This window comes from Kryptolebias marmoratus, linkage group LG7 (genome assembly GCF_001649575.2).
Source record: "Kryptolebias marmoratus isolate JLee-2015 linkage group LG7, ASM164957v2, whole genome shotgun sequence".
NCBI classification, from domain to species: Eukaryota; Metazoa; Chordata; class Actinopteri; order Cyprinodontiformes; family Rivulidae; genus Kryptolebias; species Kryptolebias marmoratus.
Genome location: NC_051436.1, coordinates 15,665,566 through 15,690,077, shown reverse-complemented (window position 1 = coordinate 15,690,077; position 24,512 = coordinate 15,665,566). Strand labels below are relative to the sequence as shown.

Below are 24,512 nucleotides of genomic sequence, written 5' to 3'. Positions count from 1 at the left end.
CTGGTAATGCAGATAACGACATAAATGGAGAGATGTGAACATCTGAGGTTTGCATTTCTAAAACTGCTAGTTGTAATGTTCATTAGATGCAAAATAAAAATAAGCAAACAAACAAAAAAGCCTTAATATCACACTTTTTTGGTTATATCATTAAATGACTACAGGTTTCAGAAATCAAACTGTGTTTTAATATTTCTGACTTTCTCGAAGGAACAGACGTCAAGTTTCACACAAAGATCATCTCATGTTGAGAGATGATGTACGTCGAGGGGTTTGGGTCAAACCTTAGAAACAACTTGATGCATGAGATACTGCAGTACCTCTGGCAGTCTTGCATAATTTGTTAGCAGTTGTGAATGACTGTCAGGCAATATAATGGCAAATATATTTCATCCTCTTTGTGTAGGCTGAGATTTATTAGCTGTGGCAGCCATCTTAAACTGGGTTAAATCCAAGACAATGATTTACTTTCTGACAGTTTCATTTAAATTGTAATCATTGGTCCAGGAGATATTTTGCTTTCACAAATCTCAAACTATGTTTGACTTTTAGTATAGAATAATTCAATCCAAGTTTGAAGACTTTGCATGTTGTACTTTTTGACATGGACCAGTTCTAAAGAGGTCCAGATGTAAAAAGAAAACAACAAAACAAAACATTGAATTGGCCATTTTTCAGACTTTCACAAATCGAGCAGATGTTTCAGAAATCCCAAACTGCTCGAGATGTGTCGAGGCAATAAGACCTAAATTGCAGGACAGAGGCAGATAACTGAAGTAAAACTGAAAAGTATCTTAAAAATAAAGAGCTGACAATGCAGCAAACAACAAAAGGTAAACAAAAACTAAGAAGTAGTGAGTCATGAGCGAGAACCGGGAGTTTAGTTCAGTAGGCAGGGAGAGCCGAGAACAAGTGGTGACAGCTGAGATTAATGAACGTCAGGAGCAGGTGTGAACGGGAAACTGAGGAGGAAACCGGCTGAACAAAACAGCAAACAGAAAACCCCAGGATCGTGACAAAACTGTTTGATTGAGTCTGCATTCAGTATAAAATAATTCAGTCAAGGTTTGAAGAGTTTCAGGATTGCAGGTTCTGATCTAAACCGGTTCTAAACACGTCCGTTTTTAGAGATGGAATAAATGATGACAGGCCCCAAAGGACCACAAACCAGTAAACTCTAACTCATTTCATGATGAAAGTAAATGTAAAAAAGTCGCAAATTCAAACGTGTCATATGAAATTTGAAACTGGCTTTTATTTTGAAAGCGTCCGTTTCTGTTTTTCCATCTGAGCTGACTCAGCAGCTGAATGCAGGAGTCGAGAGATGATGTCACTGTAACCTAAGACTGTATTAAACTCGCTGAAAAAACTGCTGAAAGTACCACGCATGTCACAGTCTGGTGAAAAAGGTAGGTCTCCTTTATTCAACAGATCAATATTCATGGAAAATAAAGTTTTTTTTGTTTTTCTGTCCAAAGCTGGTAAAGCAGTTTTTCAATTTGTGACGTTATATGTGTGAAAATATGACCATTCTGCAGCAGAACTGAGAAACATGTCTGCAACAAGCTGCAGAGCGGGGGCGTAATACGAGTGTGGCTTCACAAGGGTAAATCATGAGACCTCAAGATGAACAAAAATAAAGTGTTTTCAGGAAAACATCCATGTTGAAAGGATCCTGACTTTTCTACAGATTTTCATAGCCTCCAACTCACCAAAACTGACCTCTGAAGCCAGTGGGTTCCCAGGCTGATCAGAAGAGCGCCTTCGACTGGGTCAGAAAAGCCTTTTAGAGCACTATAGTTCTACTTTTTCTGCTGAGACAAAAATAGCCTTGAAATTTCAACTACAAAAATATGACAAAAGACGAGCTCTTCCCAGTTTAACCACCACACCCTGAGTCCTTCTCGGCGCCCACGCAGGAGGTGCTCTGAGACTCTTTCTACAGAGGCAGGTGAAGGGAGTAATGGGAGCAGGTCCAGCGCCGCACAGGTTTGCCCACCCTGCCAATCACGGGCAGCTTGTGGGCGTAGGCCCGCGGGGGAATGGCGGGAAGAGGAGGAGTCAGTGCAAAAGTGGTCTGAAAGGGGCGGCGGCCTTGGCACCGCCGACCCATCTGCCTCCCGCCGATGACGAAGGAGATCACCGGGGGCCCGGCGTGAGGCGACGTAAAGCGGATTTTGGGGAAAACGTCACGAGACAGACCTGTGGAACGCTGGCCCGAACGTGACGACGAAGACCTGGAGCGCTGCACGGAGGACGAGCGAGCCAGAGACCTAATGTGGAAAAAAAAAAAATAAAATAAAAGAGCGTGCACAACATTAAAAGATGTTAAAAATCACAACCGTGAACGCTGAGCACTGGCTTCCTGTTTAGAGTTTCTTTCACACGTTCTTTACAATAAAACTACTTATGCATACTTTGTGGTATTTTAACCATTTATACATCAAAACATTCAGCCTGATCTGGAACAGTGTGCGATGACTAGTATTTTTTTTTACTTTTACCAAACTTTATTTACAAAAACGTCCAACAGAAAGACAATGAGATCTCTTCAGGTCCTTCAAAAACATTCTCCTCTAAAAATTTGATTCAGAAAACTTTTCGTCTTCTTATACTCCTGTTAGCTTGTAGTTACTGTCTTGCTAATTTCAGCTGTTAGCTATAGTTTTGCTAATTTGAGGAGTTTTCTATAGTTATGCTAAATTCAGCTGTTTGCTCTAATTTTGCTAATTTCAGCTACAGTTTTGCTGCTTTCAGCTAGTTTTGTTTATTTTGGCTACTGTTTAGCTTTTGATTGTAGTTTTGCTGATTATAGCTTTTATAACAAGTCAGTTCTCAACAAATTTCCGGTTTCAACTCAGCGTTCAGTTTGTTTTCACAGAAAATGAAATCCCTCTGATCTGTTGTTGTTTTACCTTCCTGATCCCGTGGCTGCGAGGCTAGGCGGGGGTGGATCAGTGCGGGGACTTCCATCCTGTCTGGGGCTGATGTTGAGGTTGGCAGTCAGCTGTGGCATCTTCCGGGCGGTGTCGGGGTTGGAGACGTGGCTGAGGGGTTCCTTCCGGGTGTCTCTGAAATGCGACGGGGTGCAGGGAGGGTAGCTGCCGAAGCCCGGGCCCGTGCTGAACCTGACAGCCAGGCTGTCCCCAAAGAAGGAGTAGAGCTCAGAGTACATGGCGGGGAGGGGGACCGGGGACCACTCTTCCCAGTGACAGCCGGCCCCGCCTGCCTGCAGGTGGCTGGCGATCCCGAGGGCAGCCTCTGACAGTGGCTCCGGAGGGGGGCTGAGACCCGGGGAGCTCACTCTGTAACCCACAGAGCCTGCCACGGAACCGGGATGATCACTCAAAGGCCTCTCGGCGGGCTGGGACAGAGACAGAGCCTTCATCTTCAGAAGGCGCTCCACTGCCACCTGCAGGACAGACGAACTTTAATCCACTTGGTTCTGACGATGAGGTGACAGAGAGCAGCCTGACATTTGGTTTGACAACTACTTACATGTAATTTAGCATCCTAAAATTGTTGGACTCTTAAAAAAAAAAGGAATTATGATAATTTTATCCAATTACACAGATCAGCATGTCAATGATTTCTCTTGTTTGTAGCATCTTGAGTGAAATGTTGGGACTTAAATGAGAACTGCTGTTTATGTGTAACCCAAAAAATATAAATTTACTGAACATGCACCCTGTAAGATTCATCCTTTAAAAAAAATCAGGGCCATGCAGTCATTGATAAAAATAAGTGCACCCTCTTTCGATGTGTATCAGAATGCAACAAATAAAAAGATAACAGTTTACTATCAAACCTTACGGTGCAATCTTTAGAACTGATACCATATTACACTTATTTAACAAAAAACAAGCCAAATTGCAAAAACTGAAAAGTTAGGTACAGTCTATGATTTTGAATACGACAGTTTTTATTTTTGTCAATTCAGGGACCGCAAGGTGCCCATGTCCTGTAATTACAAAAAGAGCCCAAATCATCAGCCCACCACCACCGTGCTTACAGCTGGTATGAGGTGTTTGAACAAATGGGACCAAAGTGGAGGCGTCTGGCTGTAATGAACCACAGAATGTTTGGAGGAAACCAACTTGTTGGAGAGATTATTTATCCTCCCTGACCTAGGAACACACACACACACTTTATATAGATATGCTTTTGCAATTTGGCTGTTTTTGTTTAATGACACCAGCATGAAATTAACTGTGATTTAAGGCATTTAGGAGCACTTGCAAGGTTTGTTTTGGGTTTTTTTTTTGAAATGTCAAACTGTTTTCAAAGCCTCTGAGCAAACAAAAATTCTGAAATAATGTTTTAAAAAAAGATTTAGGAAAATAAGAGCTTTTTTTAAACTTCTAATGTTAGCATTAAAAGTTGAACAACTAGCAGCTGAGAACATCTTTAATAAAGGTCCTCAGATGGTCAGAGTACAGACCAGGATGGCTCCGTAGACCTTGTGTCCATCTGCTTTGACCTGGGCATTGGACACGGAGTAGTCATCCAGCACCGCTTGGAGGTTGGCCCAGTAGGCGGGCAGGTGTGGGAAGAGCACTCTCTCGACAGCCTGTCACCAGAAACACACAAAGGTTCATGTGGAGAAGGCTGAGAGTCCACTTACTCAGAAAGCAGATAATCAGGAGAACGGCGGCAGAAATTCCAAAAATATTCACAAAGATAAAATGTGCACAACAGACAAAACCAAGCTATCTAAGCAAGACTTACAATAAAATGGCTTGAATTTGAGTTTGAAGGATTTAAAGCTTCAGTGACATTATAAAAAGCAGGCAAACAAACAATGGCAATCCTAAATATGAGGAAGATGACAAACTAAAGAAAAGCATCTATCATAGCTCCAACACATTCCTAGGGCAGTATTCGGAACAGGATTGTTTGCTGAATCAGTCACTCAGTAACTGAATCAGTAGAGTCACAACTAAAAGACACCAACACAACTATTTCCTAACCAGTTAACAAGAAGACCGCTGCTGCACGTTTAGGTTTAAACTGATGAAACAACTTTGACTCTAAAGCAAAAGACTGCTGAGATTTACAGAGAGCAGCGGAGAACGTACCTTCCACCCCAGAGCGTGAAGGCCCACCACAGCTCCATAGTGCGAACAGAGAGGCCTCACCGGGTCAGACAGAACCTTCTGCAGAGAGAGCAAGATCTGATGGTAGAGACCGCTCACCAGATCACCGTGAGTCCTGCAGCAAAGAAAGGAAGTCAATTAAGGAAACAACCTGAGAAACTGCATTTTCTGCAAAAATACGGTGTGAACGCTGAGCGCTGAAGAAGCTGAGGATGAGTTGTTACAGCTAAAGGAAGCAGAACACTAGCTGAAAGCTAAATGGAGCCACAAGCTAAAAATTAGAAAAAGTTAGTTAAAAAGGTATGAAATAGAGCAAGTGTGCTGAAGTCTCCTGAATGAGCTGAATGCTTCTGTTATATGAACGGCTGACAAAGCATGCAGAAGGAGTTAGACTGGAAAAAACATACGGAAAATAAAAACCAGGAATGTCTACTCTGCGTTCACACTATTAAATCAAACTCTGTTCAGAGCCGAAGCGTGCAGTAACAGGCTGGGGACCAGCGGGCTGAACGCTGCATCAGTGTGAGTTTTCACACCAGAATATGTGGCTGAGGAGCAGGGCAGCGTAGTCCCTGAGGGTCCAGTGGTCGTTGAGTGGGTTGATGGAGGCGGCCAGCGGCTCCAAGATGCAGTACATGACACTGGAGACCAGACTGCGCACATACGAGCCCAGGTACAGGTAGGGGTTCTGGACCAAGCTCTTCACCATGTGCAGGAGCCTGTTGAGCTGCTCCAGATCATGGCTCACTGACTTCACCTGGAACAACAGCACAGGGATATACGCAGTCCACACTGAGACTCTGCTGAGGATGCTGTAGAATAAAAGAGAATAAAAAGACTGAATGTGTGTAACTTACTCCACTTATTACATAAACAAAGTACGGCAGCAGAGCAGCGATCTTAGAGTTGGACTGGATGTCCTGCAGAGCCACCTGAAACGCACACAGGAAGAAAAATGAAAAAAAGCACACAGTTCAGGCACCGGGAGGATGGGCTCAGCAGCTACTGACCTTCGTGAGATGGGGGTCCTCTCCCAGGATGGCCCGGGTGATCTGCTGGTAGTACTTGAGCAGGTCATCAGATAAAGACTGCACTGCAGTGGGAACTGGGACAATTCAACAACCGGGTCAGACACTGACAGCTGGACAACGGACTCCAAGCTGTTTGGAGACGGCTTCATAACAGATACAAACACGAAACTCGCTACTACGGTAACCTCCACGCAGTGTAGGCTTCCAACATCTTTTTAAACTTAAAAAGGAAAGGAAATTATTTAGCTTAAAAAAAAAGATAAAGTCTAGATCAGTGGTATCTAAGGTAGGGGGCAGGGCCCTGCTGTGGGTCATGAAACATGAAGTGAAGATCCTCCAGACGATCTCCAGAAATTAAATTTAATATAAACAGATTCTTAATGGAATATTTTCATCATAATTATTGCAAGTACAATAAATGTAAATTAATGAAAATAATATCACAGTTGTTAAGGCTGTTTGTATTGTTATTATCCCCATAGTTAATAAAGTTATTAACAAAAATTGTAATCGTAAACCAGTGATATTTGGGCTCACAGGCCTCCATCACTGTTTTTATGGGTCTGAAGTTGAAAAGTTTAGAAACTACTGGTTTGTATCACCAGACTAATGCATCCAGTCTAAAATAAATCAGTTCTAACCTCAAATATACAAAAACACACAAGAGATTCAACCATGTCTTCACTCATTAAACTAGAAAAGGATGTCAGAGGTTCAGGATCAACCAGGAGCTGCTGATCATCATCAGTGGGAGCAGCTTTGGTCAGTTTGCTGCTCTGGAGCACTCAGGTGTGCGTTAACACAAAACCAGGGTAGAAAGACATCAGCAATGACCTTAGAGAAGCATCTGTCCAACAGCTGAAAACTGAGTTTTGCAACCGGACAATGGAAAAGGAAAGGAACAAAGGAACACTCAGCTCTCTGAAGGTCCTGCACCGTGTTTCTTTTCTCTTTCTTAGCGGTTCTGTTGTAGATCAGCTGATGTGTTCGGGATCATTGTTTTGTTGCATCATGACCCAGTTTGGTCCAACCTTCAGCCGTCAGACAGATAGTCTCATATTTGACTCCAGAATCCTTTGGTCCACAGAGGAGTTTATATCGACGCATACAAGGAGCCCAAACCATCAGCCCTCCACCACTGTGCTTCACAGTTGGTATGAGGTGTTTGTGCTGATCTGCTGTGATTTGTTTTCTCCAAAAATGCTGCAGTGCATTATGGGTAAACATCTCCACTTTGGTCTCGCCTGTTCAAAGAACATTCCTCTAGAAGTCTTGTGGTTCATTCAGATGAAACTTTACGAACCTAAACTGTGCCGCCATGTTTTTATAAACTAGAAGAGGATAGCAAACTGACAAAACCTTTGTTTTTGAGCCACTACACATAGCTGCTACACACATTCTTAATTCTTATGAAAACAGTCAGGGTACACTTGATATTTCATCCACTGCTTCTGCATTTTGGTTGGTAAGAACCAGATCCTTCATGGTGTGATTGAGTCTTACCTGTCCCCTGGGGCTCTATGTTGCCTTTGCCATCAAGGTACGCCACATTTACTGACAGGAAACAGGAAACACAATTAGTGTGACTTTTATCCCCTTTGAGGATACCGCCATCAAATCTGAATGTGGTAAAAAGGTCTGAGTGCAACACACCTCGCACCATGGTCTCAGCACAACCTTTAGGGATGTTGGTAGCCAAAGCCAACTCTATCAGGTTGATGTCTCGATCCTCAACGAAGAAAAGCTCTCCTTCTTTCACTGAACGAAAAGGCAGAGCATCCTGGGCCCCGTAGCCACTGATGGCCTGGAAAGAATATTCAGCAGACAACTGGAAGCTCAACCTACAGAACGATCGCGACACATGCAACGGACTGTATACACACGCAGCTGACAGGACGACACGAGGATTGAAACCTACCTCCACTTTACTCCACCGCAGAGCTCTGTTAAAGTCCTCCACTGTCAGCTTCCGGCGTTTAGCGTGCCTCATAAACTGAGAGCTGCTCTGTTTAGGACCAAAGCAAAAACACACCAATGGACGTCATCAGGCCAAATGTACAGGGCTAAAGCTCTGGATCTCTTAGAGAAAACTCCAAGAACATGAACAACTGAAAAGAGGTGAAACAAATACCCATTTTCATTGTAAAGCTGTTCAATACAATGCTGGGTTAAAAATGACCACAGTTTGATGTCAGGTTCCTGTTGTGTGCTGAAGTGATCAAATCAGTTCTGATGTGATGTTCGGTTATGTAAGCATCACATCAGAACTAAACAATTAGAGAATTTATTTATTTTTTATAATTTGCTTCCAAGCAGACAGACTTTCTTGTAATATTTTGAAGTGGTTCAGATCTATAGTTCTTCAGGCTTTCTGAAGGTTTTTCAACCTCTGTTTTTGAACATTTGTTGTTTTTTTCACTCATTTTCAGTCTTTTGAAAAACACTGGAAAGACCTATTTCAAACCTCTTTTTTAATCCTTAAATACCCTAAAGAAACTCACTCTTTGACACCACTGGGAAGACTGACTCTTGTATGACGTTGGCAAAATGCTGTTACTCTTCTTCTTCTGTTCTAGCTAGGCGGAGAGTCTTTTTAAAATGGAAAACCATGGCCCTGTCCACCCATGCTCAATGGCTGAGAAATATCATGTCCTGTTTGAGTCTTGAAAAGATTTCCGACTCACTTAGCAATTCTAGTGGTAAGTTCTACAAGAAGTTGTATTTCCATAAAACAGACTCACTGAATCCTTCTCTGAATGGTTTCATTCATTGTTGCCAGACGTGTTCAAATTTAGTTTCAGTGTCAATCTGTTCAATTTACCTGACAGAGGTTTGTGTCATAACAAAGTGTGCATGTTGATATTGCTTTATTTGCTTAGACTTCTAAATAAAAATATTTTTAAGAAAACAATACATGTATGTAAAATGTAATGTGTATATGGTGCCTACTTTGTTTGGGTTGGAGGTACATTATCTGTGTTGTTTCCTTACAGTTTTATGCTAAGACACAAAGAGAAACCACTTGGTGTTGTATCTGGAGTTAAAGAGAGGGACAGAGACACGCAGACAAAATTAAACTGAGGGAACAGCCACCCAAAGCAATATATCAGGTGATAAGGAAAACTGAGGAACTATGATTAGCTTACTATAAAGTAATTCTCCACCAGGAACTCCCTGATAAAAGTTATTAATCTATGTCTCTAAGTACACATTTGGCTTCACCATGGGAACATAAGGTGCCCGAGGAGGAGACACTAAAACCAGCTTCCTGCAAACTAAACCTCATAATGCAGCCGAACACTTCAACAGGATGTTTACATCTATATCTGTGAGGTTGCAATAAAATCTGGTGTTTCCCCCCTTTTCATTTTAATCACACACATACGGGAAAGGAAAATGTTTTGAGCGTGTGTGTGTGTGTTTTGTAGAGTACCTTGAGATTATTTTAGCCATAAATTAGGGTCATATAAATCAAACTGAATCACAAAAAACTATTTGTTATTGAAAGATGCCACTTTGGCCGTGTCCATTTTTCCATTTGTCTGCACCAAAAATACTTCTTTTGTTGCTTTCACTTGAAAGTCTACAGACTTAATTTAATTTGTGATTCTTCCAAAACATGAGATGCTAAATCTAGAGGATCTTTCTTTCATCAGGGTGGCAGAAATGGACTCCTAAATAAAGAGAACAGTTTGACTCATAAAATGGCTTTTTTTGCACCAATAACAGGACAAAAAAAAGAGGCTGCTGGGTTAAAAATGGTCAATAAACAGTATGTGAAAGTCATATTCTTAAGCAGTCCCTCCAGGATTTCGCAGGCATTTTTGTGATTGTTGCGGGCTAAAATGCCTAATTTTGCGGGCATTTTCCTAAAAGTTGCGATTTTTTTTACTAAAACCAATAAAAAACCATAACTTTTAATATATAAACCAAAAATACTTACTAGTTTTGTAAGATAATTACCAACAAACATTGACATTATCAAAAGATGCTTTATTTGAGAACTTTGATAGCTTATAAACTGACATTCATGACCATTTCTGGATTGTCCCTGGTCTGCAGCTCTCCTCACGTTTTGCAGACACAAAGTGTTTGTCGATGCGTTTATGATCCATGATTACACTGCAGGACGTGCAAAACAGCTTCCCCCCTCTCGTGCAGCTGGGTAGGAAACTGGTTTGCGACCGCAGTGAAGTTAGTTTTAAGTTGGATGTTGGATATTCGCGCTCCGCAGAGTTAGCGGCGTCTAGCTCAAGGCTGACCCGAAATAGGAGCACTAATGTCGGCCAGCTGTTCTCTGCCGGCCCCTTCTCTCACGCGCGGTGGTTCACTTAGGGACGACTGTCTCTGACATGTTAAAATGACAACATTTTGCTCTCCTAGGACTCCGGGTGGCCGTTCTGTGTCAACTATTGTGTGATCGGCCAGAAATGTGAAGTGGAGGTGGTTAATGCAGCCATGCTGCTCAGGAACCAGTATGGCTGCGGTCACACTGGGAGTATTAGCTTCTGGGATCCAATATTTTCACTGCTGATCTCTCCTAGGCAGAAGCCGACATGCTGTGTGTGGGTGCTGCCGGGACGTAGCGATCGTGAAAACTACGACTGACATCCGAATGTGCAGCTCTGGGATTGTCACAGTGTTGTAACAACACAGATTGTACTGACTTCCACACCATGCGGTCACTGTGTTTTTGTAGGCGTCCCATAATCGTGCGCTGTGTGTGTGTGGGGAGGGGGGGGCTTCCTGGGATGGAAGGGGTTGTCTTACGGGAAAGAACGTCTCTCCTACGTCAGAGAGAGCAGATTTCTTCACTTCTCATAGAGTATAAATCCAGTTATATTTTGGGCTGAAACAGATTATGAATATAGGACTATCTGGCCAGGGAGGAAGTGGGGGGGGGCTAGACAATTAATAGGGAGGCTATCCCCCTGCTGGCCCCCGTCTTAGTGACACCCCTGCTAAAAATGACCAGGAACATGGATGAGGTGAAACATGTAAAGTGACAGTAGATTGTCCTCTCCCCTGGACCATGAGAGGTGAACACCACACGGAACAGACTGCCCCGGCTCGGTTCGGCTCGGCTCTGACCTGGGCGGCCTCCCTCAGCCGGTAGCAGACGTCTTCAGCGAGCAGAGCGGCCACGTCGTCGCCGAGCTCCACCCCGGCGCTCTCGGCCATGAGTTTGACGGAGTCGCGGGAAACCTCGGCGAAGCGGCGCTCCTCCCGGTCCGCCATGGTGGTAACAAGGACCGCTGGGAAAACTGCCAGGGAGAAAAAAAACACGTCAGGTTTACCGCTTTACTGCGGAGATTCCTCACGTCTGTGTGCGGACTGTAGCTGCAGTAAGACCGCTTGCTCGTGTGATGCATTCGGACGACAGAGCTAAAAGGTCTTTATAGTCAGCTCGTTGCACGATTAAACTTTGTACACAATATTTCTGTCTTAATGGAGAGGCGAGCTAATGTAACCGAAGGGTTTATAAATAAAAAACACCTATAGAACAACTGTGACACAAAGAACAAGTGAAGAGATTGAAGCGCTAATCTGAATCAGAAAGAAGCTGTTTGTTTCGGCTACAGCGAGTAGCAACAGATGCTAACTGCTAGCTGTCAAAACATTTAAAAAGACAATTAAATACAAACTAAAACATTTTAATAAATCAGGACTGTACCTCCTGAAACTAAAGCTGCTGAGGACTGAACATCGTTAGGAGGTCGCCATGTTTACACTCTCCTTCTTCTTCTGCTGTTGCCTTTTATTTAATGGCGGATCGCAAACAGCAGATAGATGCATACCGCCACCTACTGAACTGGAGCGGGAAAAGGGAGATTAAACAGAAAAAAATGACAAAAACAAAACGAAACAAACAAAATTCTATCTGCTGGGTTACTTTTTTAAACTAAATGTAACCATTGAAGTAGAGAAACACTGGAAAGGGCCACTGATGGCAGCCATCTTGAAAAGATCTTTGTGTGTCACTGTACTGCTCGCGTCCTGTGCTGCTGTATGCACTGTCCTCAGTCTATAGGCGCTGTGAAAAATCCTCAATTTACTTGAATAAACATTCATTATGTATATTATTACAACAGAGGACAAGATTCCACCTTGCCCTGTTTGTTTTACATGGGCAGTTCCACTTCACTTTCACCTCAGGTCCTCCACCAGAGGTCTGGGAGCTTGATGGTTCTCTTCAGTATCTTAGCTGTTCCTAGGACTGCACTCTTCAGGACAGAGATCTCTGAGGTGGTTCCTGGGATCTGTTGGAGCCACTCTTCCAGTTTGGGGGTCACAGCACCGAGAGCTCCGATGACCACTGGTACCACTGAGGCCTTGACTTTCCACAGCTTCTCTATTTCCTATTCCAGCCCTTGGTATTTCTCCAACTTCTCATGCTCCTTCTTCCCAATGTTACTGTCGCTTGGGACTGCTACATCTATCACCACTGCATAATAACAATTTTAAATGTAGTTTAAAACACAAGCAATGGTTAAAAAAACATGAGCAGTAGTTAAAAACAACACAGGCAAAGTTAAAGGTCTTTGTGTGTCTGTTAGCAAAATACTTCACGAACCATTGCACAGATTTTATTGAAGATTTGCCCAAAACAGCAACTCCATTCATCCTCATGATCTTAGTCAAACTCTGGCATGGAAGGTGACGGACAATATGCATTCCTACGAGAATGCCCGGCCTTTAATTTGGATAGGCTAGGAATAATCTCTTACAGCAACAGAAACATTTGATTTCGGACATAAAATAAACAATCTGGACAATCTGGTAGAAGGATCTCAACAGAGGTTGGCAGATGTTAAATGATCTCAGCAGTCTTAAGCAACACCTCATGAGCAGTCCAGTCCTATTCCAAGGTACCTGTGGATGGAGACTACCTATGTCATCTTCCTGAATAGTCACCGGGGCTGGTTTGGACCATCTCCTTGGTCTTAGCGTTCAGCTGCAGGTTGTTATGGTCAAACAGATTATGTTCCTGTACTCAGTTTCACATCCTCCAGCCATCCAAACCAACAATTGTTGAATCAAAGTGTATGAGTTCTATTGGAAGCTGGATGAGGGCGAACTGAATGGGGCAGGACTGTACGTTGTGTGGCCCCCTGTGCTGCTGAGAATCTTCCTAGAGATTTCTGCAGTCTGTGTGAAATAAGACAAGATCCAGGAAGCCTGCACCCAGTTCTGTGGCACTCATCTTCTCCCCAAGCAGCCCAGGCTGGATGTTTAGAGTTTGTGAATTATAATCATCAGATGCACAGCAGGCATCCACACATCGTCTGGAGAAGTTATCCACACTGATGGGAAGTTGGTGGACAAACTGTAGGTGCTCACCAGGAGTCTGAACCAGCTGCTAAGGTCTTCACAGTACATAGAGGTAGGTGCTCCTGGCCTATAGACATTTGAGAGTTTCTCCACAGGGCAGGCATCCTCTGCAGCTGCAGGCTCATCTCCCACCTGACGCCTCAGATCACGCTGCCTTCCCCTGCTTCAGTTAATCCAGATGTTTCTTACCTCTGGAGAAGAGAATGATAAGGCTCATAGGTAACAAATGGGGGTGAGGTTTCAAGCTTGTGCTGCATAAGTGTCAAAGTTCGCCACATCCCCTTCAGCACAGACCAGAGATCCACACAAAGTTAGTTTAAAAATTGTTTATTTACAATGCCAAGTTCAGACAATTCATTTATGCAGCTTGTTAATGTACAGTTAAAAAAGGGAAGAAAAAAAAAAAGTCAGCTGGACACAGACTTCCTGCTCAGAGATCCTGGACTGATAACTGAACAGTTCCAGGTCTGCTTGACCTGCTGACAGACAAGTCAAACTCTGATCAAAATAATAAAAAAAAAATAATAATAATTGAGGCACAAATTGGCAAATACCCTCAAGTACCAAGCATTAAAAATAAAATATTAAATAGTTGTAGCGCTCAGTGCTGATGTGGTTTCGAAGTGGCTGGCAGCTCAGAGAGCCCTGCTGTCCCAGACCTCCGGGGTCTTGGCGCCCTCCAGCTGCTGCAGGTGGAGGGCCAGCGGCAGCAGCAGGTCACTCAGGTGCTGGCTGGAGAAGGTGAAGGCGTTGTGGACCAGCGCCTCTGGGGACGGGGTGGCGACGGGCGAGGCTGACGGAGGAGACGAAGAGGTCGAACCGTTCGACGAGAAGCCGGAGCTGCTGGGGGACAGCTGCTCGGGGCCCCTCATTTTGCTGGGGAGGCCGTGCTGGAAGCGGCAGCGCGTGCCGTAGAGGCAGAAACCGAACGAGCTGAAGGTGTGGCACAGAGCGCCTCGGGGTTTCCACTCCCGAGGCTGCGCTCGGACCTGGGAGCAGTTGGGCTTCTCGCTGCCGGCTGAAACGCCGCTGCCCGCCTCGCCGTCCTCCACGTGCAGGAAGTTGCAGCGCGTGCCGAAGGGGCAGACCCTGAAGGAGCTGAACGTGCGACAGGGGACGTTCCTGCGGCGGTGGTGGACCTGCCTCTGCTCAGAGGGGTTGTGGACAAACAGGCAGCGGTTGCCATAGTAACAGTAGCCAGTGGTGTGGTAGCTGCGGCACAACGCCGTCTTGTACTTCGGGTGGCGGAAGGGGACGAGCAGTTCGTGGAGGCCGTGAGCGAACTGGCAGCGTTCAGCGTACCTGCAGGAGCCGGAAGTCGAGTAGCTGGTGCAGAGCTCCGTCTTGTAGCGGGTGGAGCACATCCAGGGGACGTCGGGAGGGGACGAGGAGTCCACCAGGGGGAGCAGGGCCTTGCTTAGGGACAGGTTACTTCCAGTGCTGCAGTCCTTAGAGTCCTCGCAGCACAGCAGGTTGTCCACCAGCTCCTCATCGTGACAGGAGGGCAGGAACAAGTCCTCGCTAGTGACCTGGAGGAGGACACAGTTAAACCAGATTAATTTAACCAGACCATAAATTCAGCTTCAATCTTTCAGAACTGAACAAAAACCTAGCATTCCTTAAAGGAACAGATATCACCCACCACCTTTCATGGCAGAGTTTTAAACAAACCTTTAATGTGATGAAAGCAAAATGTCAGACAGACAAATCGGCTACTACTGCACCACATTTTTAACTCATCTGTAAAACTCAGCAAGTTGGATATTTTTTGGTTTGTTAATGCAGATTAGCTGTGGCAGCCATCTTGAGTTAGTTTGACTCCACATGTTAATCAGTAGGTGTACTTCTGATCATTTCCTGGAAGCTTTATTCAGATAAGTCCAGTGGTTCATGAGCTCCATGCTCCTGTAAACATATTGAACAGTGAGGCCAGTTCCTTTTATTTTACTGTCAAATGAAAACATTTGGGTTTGATGTCAAAAGATGACTATGAGACCAGAGCAACCATTCAGATAAGTTTCTGGACATTTACGTCTGGATCAGATGCCCAACTTTGCATCATTTGTAACAGAACAAATATATTTTTAGGTAAGCTGAAGTATTGTAACCTGTGACAGGCAGGTGTTTTGTTGCTCAGATTAACCCACTCCATTTATTACGCAAACAATAAACAATGCTGAAAGTCAGTTTTAGTTTTGAGTTTTATCTGTTGGACAGTTTATAGAGGCGCAAGACAAAAACTAGAGAGCCATTTATAAGTAGAAAACAAAGAATTGTGAAGCTGTACACAATTTGTATTTTCATGCTGTAAAGCACTTTTAACCACCTTGTTGCTGAAAGGTGCTATATTAATAAATTTGACTTGTCAAACACTGACCATAGCCAGTCGAACCATTTGGAACATTATCAGTAACAGACGTCCAACAGGAAGACCAAGGCAAAGCTCAGCAGCTGACTACAGAAACAAAGAAAAAACCCTGAGCTAGTTGTTAGCAACATCAGGAACATCCTGCAGAGGGCAGGAGTGAAGGGACCACCTACTGCTCCCAGAAGTCTTCAACAGAAGCTGCTCCACAAGATTCAAACCACTCATGGGCAAGAAGATCAGGAAAACCAAACTGGAATTCACCAAAAACCACACAGAGGGGCCCCAGAGACCCTGGGACAAAGTTTTATGGTCTGACAACAAAAATACTGTTCATTTAAGAACATGGAAATGACCTGATCTCATGAGAGTTGGCACACTCAGTAGGTGTGATGGAGGACTCTCAGCTACTACCACATCAAGTTCCAGCTGATCAAGTTCCAGCAACATTTCCTGTGCTGGTTCAGGTCCAGCTTCCATGCTGGGCTGATCAGCAGCATCAGTTTGAGACAAACTCATCTGACCAGGAGCATGAACAACAACCCTAAGAAATGATGTTGATGCAGTTCAGCTACAAAAAGCTGAATGTTGTTTAAATCTCAAAGTTAGACAAATGTGAAAAGGAGTTCTCAGAGCTCGAATACAGACATTTGATTTAAAAAGTAAGACTCCCAAACATTAATTGTTTGCTTTTAGACACCCATAAACCCGACAGTGGTTACTGCCGGCCTGTTAACTCAGTGAATGTCTTACCTCAAACATGGCGGCTCAGAGGTGTTAGTGGTGGTTACAGCAGGACCCACCTGAACTACCTGCACCCTGTCTGCTGGAGGACACACTCAAACGCGCCTGCTGTCTTTTAAAGCAGCTGCGCCTCTGTTAACATTTGACCTTCTGATGTTAAAATTAACATCAGGTGTGCCAGCCGCCAGCCACGTGCACGCGCCTGGTTCTGCTCACTTAATGACGTCCCAGGTGGATCACGAGGAAGGGGAGACGTGCCTCTTTTTACGTTAATGCAGGAATTTTCCAACTTTTTGAAAAAAATAAATAAATAAATAAATCAGGGCTTCTTTAAACTCAGGTTAAATTATAATTGGTGTAAAAAAATTATATACAATCCCCTCTACGTTTCTATGGTGCTCTTAAATTTACTGTCATTGTGTCAAAAATTCCGACATTATATTTTTGTGTTGCTGTTCGGAGCAGGTGGGTGTGCGTCCGTCACAAAAACAAGTCCGACTGGAAACGTGTTCAGCTTAGTTCCGCTTGTAATTATCAGGCCCCTGAATTAAAATAAAACAAAAATAAGAGTGGTTCCTCCGGAATGAACAGCCCCACAGGTTAAGGACCAATGCATTAATTATATACTGCAGTAAGCAAACAGCTGAGGTAATAAATGGTGAATAATAAACAGTATATCCCACAGACAATAGTTTGAGTTGTCAATTTTAGAAAAATGAAAAGAAGGAACCTTGGCTGCAAAAGAAAGTCGTGCATTTTTGTTGCCGTTTAGATAAAATTTATTTGCGAGACGACCTTTCTGAGAGACATCATGAAGGAAAATCTAAACATTTACCAAACAAACAAAAACACAGGACTCAGATTTGTAAATTTAGCATAATACAAATTTGAGAGTGAAAATCCAAATTTTTATTTTTGGCCAAGCAAAATAAATAAACTAACAGCAGTACGGAAGGAAAAATGTACATCAGCTGTAATATCCACGTGTCCATCCTTACAACAGGCAGCGGCGCTCCCAGAAACCTTTTAATGGGGTGGCACAGCAAAACCTAAAGCCACAAAAGAGTTTCAGGAATCCTATATTTGTTGAAACACATCGTCTTTCCTTCTCTTATTTTCAAAGACTGACTTCCAGTCACCCTGATACAGTAAATTAGGAAGCAACTGCCTGGTTCAAGGGCTCTAATAAATAAATAAATAAGTACTACATATATGTGACTGGTCTCATCAGGGAGCCCCCCCCGCCGGACAATGACAGACTTACAAAAAGTATGAAGACCAAGAGACAAAAAAAAGTGCTGCGACTGAGCCTGTCTGACCACAATGAAAACCTTTATTTTTCTTATCAAGTTGCATTTAAGGATACAGACAGAATAAAAAAAAAACAAACAAACAAAAAAAAAACACTTGAGAAAAAGTTTTACCTGTAGACTGTTAGTCTCTCCCCTTACAAAAATCAGGCCCCGTCCCTTTTAATGGTCACTCCTGGTGTGAAATGACTTGTGTGTGTCTGTGACAAAACAACTCCCCGATTCTGGAGCACAATTATACATTTTACATTTTAATAAAAAGGCCAAATTTTTTTTTCACTTTATACAGCTTGGCATAAGCTACAGTCCACTTATTTCTTTTTAAAGAAAACTAAAAATCACATTGGGATCAAACTTGCATGTAAAACCAGCAATCCTCAGACGCTGCTGAGACTCAGCCCTCCAACTAACTTTTAGTAGTTTAAAACCGGCACGAACAGAGCGAGGGAAACAACACGGATAAAAGAACAAGTCGAGGTGGCAGAAGATTACTTACACATACAAAAAAACATGGCTTCTATTCTGAGTCATTTTTAAAAAAAGAGCATTAAAATCACATGAAAGAAATTCATGGTTAACATTTTAAGAAAAACCAAAAAGTTTGGCCCTCAGTCTCGGCTGTACATTAATTTCACAGCTGCTTTATTTTTTTAAATCAGCTGTTAATAAAAATGTCAGTTTCATTAAAACCATCAGAAATTACTACAGTGGTTGTCAACCTTCATTCTTTTCAGCTTAATTAAAAAAATATACTGTACCTAAAACCTCATTCAAGTGGACATTTGTGTATTCGGGCTGCTCAGAAGAATAAAAAATGAGGAGAAAGATTGTTTTTTTTTGGCCTCTCAAGTTCAAAATAAAAGTTGGAATGTTAAGAGAGAAAAAAGGCTAAATTTTATTTATAGAAAAAAGTTGCAATGCTGAGAAAAGAGTCAAAAAACCTTAATCTTGAGGGAAAAATAAGTTGTTCTTCAAGCCAACGCAGGAAGTGAACTCTACTTCATTTTCTCCCCTTTTTTGTAAATATTCCTTTTTTTCAGCAATATTATTTAGACTTTTTTGAAAGTATTTAGACTTTTTTCCAGTAATATGATTATTATTTATTTTTTTGGTGACTTTTTTTCTGTAAATTTTTTGCCCTAGAATTAATATTTTGACGTTATCTGGAAATATCATTCCAACTTTTTTTCTCCACATCTTGAATTGAATCTTAACAATTGGATTTTAATGTCAAAAACAGTAAACTACAAGAAAATGCTTCCTCCTCATTTATTTCTCTTTCTGAGTGGCCCTGATACGTCGTTCTAAAAAAGGGGATTGAAGTTTGGTTGTCTAAAAATTAACAAAACTAAAACAACAAAACAAAACATAATACCAATTTGGTAGTCAAATCAGAATTTGTATATATAAATAAGGATTTAATTTGAAAATAAACCAATTTTACACCGATGTGGGTAAAAGTGGAATGTTTGTTAGGATGTGCAGCCAGATCTTCCTCCGGTTGAATGTTTCTGAAGGAGAACGCCGCCTGATGGATGGGAAACATCACCGATGCAGACTCAAACCATCGCTCCTCTCTAGCCTCCAGACGGAGCTCTCTTTGAGCTCGTTCGACAGTTTGACATCCTGATGAAGGACCCAAAAAAGGTTGACCCTCGGGTAATGATGCGCTCTCAGACCAAATTCAAACAGCGGGTGGATCAGACCGCAGATCTGCCAGCTCGTGTCCTCAACTTGTCCGATCACCGCGTCCTCCTGCTGCTGCTGCTGCAATCACAGGCAGGCAGATTTTGTAAAGGTGGAACGGAGACTGAAATCTTCCAATCGGGGGGAGCAGCTTTGGCCTGCTGCAGCAGTCTCACAGACGCCGCCCCTTCAATTCTACATATATTTACAAAAAAACAGAAAACATGGGAGAAGAAACAAAATGTGCTCTGTCGTCGTTATTTTGGGGTGAGAAATATCAGCGTCTGAATGACACGTTTAAAAACCGGGCGGCTGTAAAAATAAACCGGGACCTGCAATGAGACACTGCCAACCCCAAAATGTTGTGGATCTGCTTTTTAATAATAAGTCGAAAATGTTCTGTCATCAGACTGTATGTGTGTGTGAGTGTGTGTGTGTGGGATGGGTGTGTGTGTGTTGAAATAGAGGGCTTCAGGGAAGAAAATAAGGACTAACGAAATCTGACACTGAAAAGAGGAAAAAGAAAAGTACTGTATGGCGCACTGTGCTGCCTGTGAGACAGGACTGAAGCACAGACCCTCCCTAACCCATGTCCTGTCACATGTCCCCCAGCCCGTCCCCTTCAGTCCTCCAGGACAATGGGCTCACTGGTGCTCGAGGGGACAAGGGGCATGGCCAGGGGGCGGGGTGGCGGCGGCAGCTTGATCCGGACCAGGAGGTGAGGTTTCCTCGCTGCCCGGCGCATCTCTGATTGGGTCAGGTGTTTTCTCAGAGCCCTGTTGGAACAAGACCAGCAAAAACTAAATATGACCGAAGTCTGTCCTTTCTGAGACTGAAGGTGTGGCTTCCCCTCTGCAGCAAAGAAACAAAAACTATTTTAGATCCTACTGACGATACATACACACTAGGTCTGAATCAGAATTTACAAAACATGTCAGATTTCTTCATCGCTCGCAGCCTGAAGGCGGGCGATGAGCTGGTGTGTGCGTTTCTGTCAGCAAAATATCTCATGAGCTACTGTACAAGTTTTAATGAAACTTGCAGAAAGTAATCACTGCATATGTACTACTGATTATCTAATGTAAGATCGCCACAGATAAGGGACCTTAGCAAACACAAAAACAGCCAAAACTCAGTCAGATTTACAGATATTGGGATAAAATTTGGTGTTGTGGTAGTTGAGTTGTTCATAAAACATACTCCAAGTGTGACATCTTGTCATTTCACATGAGACTGAATATAAAGTTAATTTTTAGGTTTGACCAAAATGGCTGAAACGGCATCATCGTTTAACATGAGATGATCTCAGTCTAAAACTCTGCCTTAAGGCATGGAGGGTGACACCACATTCGAATTTCAGGAGTTTTATTCTGTTTCTACATCTAGGATATTTAAAAACTACTGTGATATGAGAGCTAGAGAATCACCTTCTGATGAAGCCCTACTTCAGTTTCCTCCTCATCTTCCCGAAGCTCATATTCATAAAAAGTACTATCCATTTAACCTCCTGAGATGAGCTGTGGCAGCCATCTTGAATCAGGTTGACTCTCAAAGTTAATCAGTTGTGGGTCTTCATCTGGTGATTCCTTCCTGAAAGTTTAATTATTCTATGCATGAGATATTTTGACTTCAGTAGTTGGGAAAGGTTTAAATCAAGGTTTCATACAACCTATTAGCACTTGGACTATATGTGGTGACCGACTCTCAGCTACTACCACACCAAACTAGCTCCATACCTGAAAAACTGACTCGCTTTTGTGTTTTCTAACATCAGGTGATTGTGGCAGCCATCTTGACTGCAAAAGCCAATCAGTTGTAGATGCTCATTCGTTGACTTTCTGGGTGTTTCGTTAAAATTCACCCCGTGCTTCGAGGGATATTTTGCTAACAGGACAAACAAATAATGTGCACACATAGGCAAAAACATTATTGCCCTTTCACCTTCTTCCTGCCTCTCAGGCTTGTTTTGAAAGTGTTTAGTTAAAGGGACTAGTATTTCACAGCATGATACGTTTCAAGCAGCTCCTCCCAGTGGGTAAGTGAGGCATTACATCAGATTTAACCCCACACCGGTTCAGCGGGTTTTCAGTTAGGACTACACTAACCAAATCACGGAGGGAGATATTGTACAGACAAATGGGTTTTCAGGAAGGTTTAACAGTTTCGACCCACTGTAAGCATCATCTCATTTAGTTCTCCTAATCGTGGAGTTATGGTGTTCTGTGGAAACAGAACACTGTGATAACGTGTACCTGGTGTCCTTTGTGGCCACAAACACCACAGGGTTAGGAGCTTCTCCCTGGCTGACCTTCTGCCGCTTGATGACTGACTGGGAGGTGGTCCTCATGCCTGAAGTATACGGCCTCCCATTGGCTGGGTAGGGCACCCCTGTAGCCTGTGAACCAGTGAAAGAACACGAGTGAACCGCCACTCTGTGACACGCCACCAGAGAACAGCCCTTATCCCAACATACAGAGCGAAAGGAGGAACACTGACCGCGTCAAAACCTCTCTTTCCCAGCAGGCTCTGGGCCACTCGAGGCTGGCTGGCCTGGTTTCTGTTGATGGGTGTTGGGGGTCCTCTGGATGCCTTCAGTTTCAAAGGAGCTGAGACAGCTGGAGGCACAACAAACCCATTCAGATTATGAAAAACGAACCACAAAGTAAATGATTACATAGGAGCCAAAACCAAACTGTGCTAATGTACAATTCAATTATTGTTTTGGTTTCCCATTACTTTCCTGGGATATTTTTTGAGTTAATAGACTAAGTTGGATTTTATGTTCTGTGTTTATGAACCAGAAAAGCAACAGATTATTTAAAGTAATTTTGCATTTGGTGTCCCGGTCATACGACTCACCTAAATCCTTCACTATGGCGGCCAGCGACTGTCGAGGTACCAGCTTGCTCTTTAAAGGAGTTTTGGTGGCTTTGGGCAGCCTGATCATGCCTGCAGAGACGGACACATCAAGTCAAACGTGGATCTGACCTTCCCCTTATCCACTTTAGATGAAAGCACCGAACATGTAAAAGCATTCTGCAGCTGAGATCCATCAGGAACAGTGTTGAGCGTGCACTTACACTCAGCTTTGACAGCGTTGGCGTTGATAGAAGCGTAGGGTCTGCGTGCTGCACGCCGTGGCTGCAAGATGTCCTCGCACACCCGCCGGGCGACGCGGGTCAGCTTGGTGGTCTGCAGAATGAAGGTCTGCCGGTTCTTGGCCAGCAGCTTGGCTCGCCCCTCGTTGCGGGTAAACGGCGACAAGCCCTGGACTTCCTGTCGTGTCATGTGAGCACGAGGGCCTGACTCCTGGACAGAAAGCGCAGTGGAGACGAAATGAAAACGGCTCGAGACTATCAGCGACAGCGTTTGATCCGCAGCGGTCATCTGTAGATTTTAGACTTACAGAGCCAGATCGAGCGGCTCCCTCTAGCTGTGTGGGCGTTTTCAGACCGCCGTACTTCTTCCAGTAGATCCAACAGGAAGCACACAGTCTGCACTGCATGTTTGGAGGACCCCAGGCGTACCACTGAGGAGACTGGGCCGCTGAGTTGCATAGAAGATAAAAAATAAAATGGCAAATTTAACACCTTTTCCTGTTTCGTTGTCTTTAAAAAAACACATATAAAGATAATTTATGTGGATTTTTGAGGGGTTTCAGGCATTTTGAAGGTGCACAAACATTTTGGTAAACAAATAAGAGATTTAACAGAAGACAAGTGTGTAATATACACATTTACTCTTTTAAAAAAACAACTTTGACATATAACTTTGTCATCCAAGTCTCTGCAGGTAGATCATTAGTTTTGGATGTGTTGTCAATTGGGTTGGTATACTAAGAGAATTTCAAAACTTGAAACGTTTAAAAATACTATAACATTTTAAATACTACAGGCTGGAAAAAACGTCAAAAATGTCCAATTCTGTCATGTTAACTGCTTTAATGGAAAAATAAGTGAACTGGTTATAACCATGCAAGTCACCAAAAAACTGTTTAATTTCAGGAGAAAATGTCAGATTTTGTTAAGGCCTTTCCATCCTCTATGAGAAGTCACAAAGTCGGCTCTCAGTCACCTGGCTGCGTGACGAAAACTGCATCATTTTGTTCTCATAGCAGCTTCACAGCACAAGGCCCGGGCTGAACTGTTTCTCACAGGGGTTTGTGCCAAGTGTTGTATGATTGGTCAGAATTAGTTGTGGGCGTGTTTATGAGCTTATGAGAAGCAGCTGGATGCTGTTAGAAAATACAGCCGTCTTTACAGCTGTTCAACAAAACTTAGAAACCTCTGAACTTAAAAAGACCTCAGAGACACAGGAGGCTCTTCATGGCTGTGGTGGCCGGGAGGAAGTGCTCCTCGGCCGGGCAGCGTAGGGACATGTTCCCATCATTCATTCATTATTGTTCACCGTCATATTTACAACAGCCAAACAGTGACTACTGTCTCAGTCTGATTAATAAACACGTCTGATCGCAGTAAGGGAAGCAAAAATCTGTACAATGACAGGAGAGCTGAGAAGCCAGTTGGAAGAAACCTGTTTTAACGCTGCAGGAGGAGGGAGGAGCTTCCTGGGAGATCTGATCCAAGTGTGTGCGAAAAAGAACTGCTCAGAACCACACGACCGCAAACCAACTTTGTGACTTCTTATGAAGTATGCCGGAGACTTTAATGCCTTATAAATATTTTTCTTTTTAAAAAAAACAGCGTCTTTATACAATTTGTAGACTAAAACTACATTTATATGATCCCTACCTAAAATGTTTTTCATTGACTGTCATAGTCCTTGTGGTTTTTGTCTCAGTACTTACTGTGGCAGCTCTCACAGCTGAGTCCTTTCTGAAAACCTGCGGCTCCGTTCATACCGGGCTTGCTGCCTGGCCCCATGATCTGATTAGGGTTGGGTTTGGTGCTGGTGAAGTGGCAGCAATGAGGAGAAAAAACAGAGGAAG

The 24,512-nt window shown here is 43.3% G+C and overlaps 3 protein-coding genes across 4 annotated transcripts in view; all 3 read right to left on the bottom strand.

The window, feature by feature from the left end:
- Positions 1–1,396: 1,396 nt before the first annotated feature.
- On the bottom strand, positions 1,397–11,910 carry taf6l (TAF6-like RNA polymerase II, p300/CBP-associated factor (PCAF)-associated factor). The gene is made up of 12 exons (XM_017426987.2): positions 11,802–11,910; positions 11,219–11,391; positions 8,046–8,132; positions 7,781–7,931; positions 7,631–7,681; positions 6,107–6,201; positions 5,954–6,028; positions 5,633–5,853; positions 5,079–5,211; positions 4,442–4,570; positions 2,916–3,412; positions 1,397–2,273 (listed from the first exon to the last, which is right to left on the bottom strand). Exons 2-12 carry the CDS (start codon positions 11,363–11,365, stop codon positions 1,940–1,942), a joined length of 1,920 nt encoding a protein of 639 aa, XP_017282476.1. The 5' UTR covers positions 11,366–11,391; positions 11,802–11,910; the 3' UTR covers positions 1,397–1,939.
- Positions 11,911–13,770: 1,860 nt separating this feature from the next.
- On the bottom strand, positions 13,771–17,029 carry cth1 (cysteine three histidine 1). Its single transcript, XM_017427011.3, has 2 exons — positions 16,578–17,029; positions 13,771–14,988 (listed from the first exon to the last, which is right to left on the bottom strand). The coding sequence occupies exons 1-2, from the start codon at positions 16,584–16,586 to the stop codon at positions 14,095–14,097; spliced, it is 903 nt and encodes a 300-aa protein (XP_017282500.1). The 5' UTR covers positions 16,587–17,029; the 3' UTR covers positions 13,771–14,094.
- An 854-nt stretch (positions 17,030–17,883) lies between these two features.
- Positions 17,884–24,512, bottom strand: part of mta2 (metastasis associated 1 family, member 2) — a 45,787-nt gene continuing 39,158 nt past the window's right edge. The window contains exons 12-18 of one of the 2 annotated variants that reach the window (XM_017427066.3): positions 24,372–24,472; positions 22,971–23,110; positions 22,645–22,873; positions 22,424–22,513; positions 22,061–22,179; positions 21,817–21,959; positions 17,884–20,340 (exon numbers count right to left, since the gene is read on the bottom strand). In XM_017427066.3, coding sequence (XP_017282555.1) covers positions 20,187–20,340; positions 21,817–21,959; positions 22,061–22,179; positions 22,424–22,513; positions 22,645–22,873; positions 22,971–23,110; positions 24,372–24,472 — 976 coding nt within the window. In that variant the 3' untranslated portion in view covers positions 17,884–20,186. Of the gene's footprint in view, positions 20,417–21,816; positions 21,960–22,060; positions 22,180–22,423; positions 22,514–22,644; positions 22,874–22,970; positions 23,111–24,371; positions 24,473–24,512 lie in introns of both variants that reach the window. The other variant, XM_017427065.3, reaches the window with a different exon arrangement.

Bases quoted from the DNA above. Each gene is read 5' to 3' on its own strand.
- taf6l (XM_017426987.2), bottom strand. From the start codon at position 11,365: ATGGCGGACCGGGAGGAGCGCCGCTTCGCCGAGGTTTCCCGCGACTCC. The intron at 7,932-8,045 runs GTAGGTTTCAAT...TATTCTTTCCAG, and splicing joins TGCGGTGGAGTAAAGTGGAG to GCCATCAGTGGCTACGGGGC. The intron at 6,029-6,106 runs GTCAGTAGCTGC...TGTGCGTTTCAG, and splicing joins AGGACCCCCATCTCACGAAG to GTGGCTCTGCAGGACATCCA.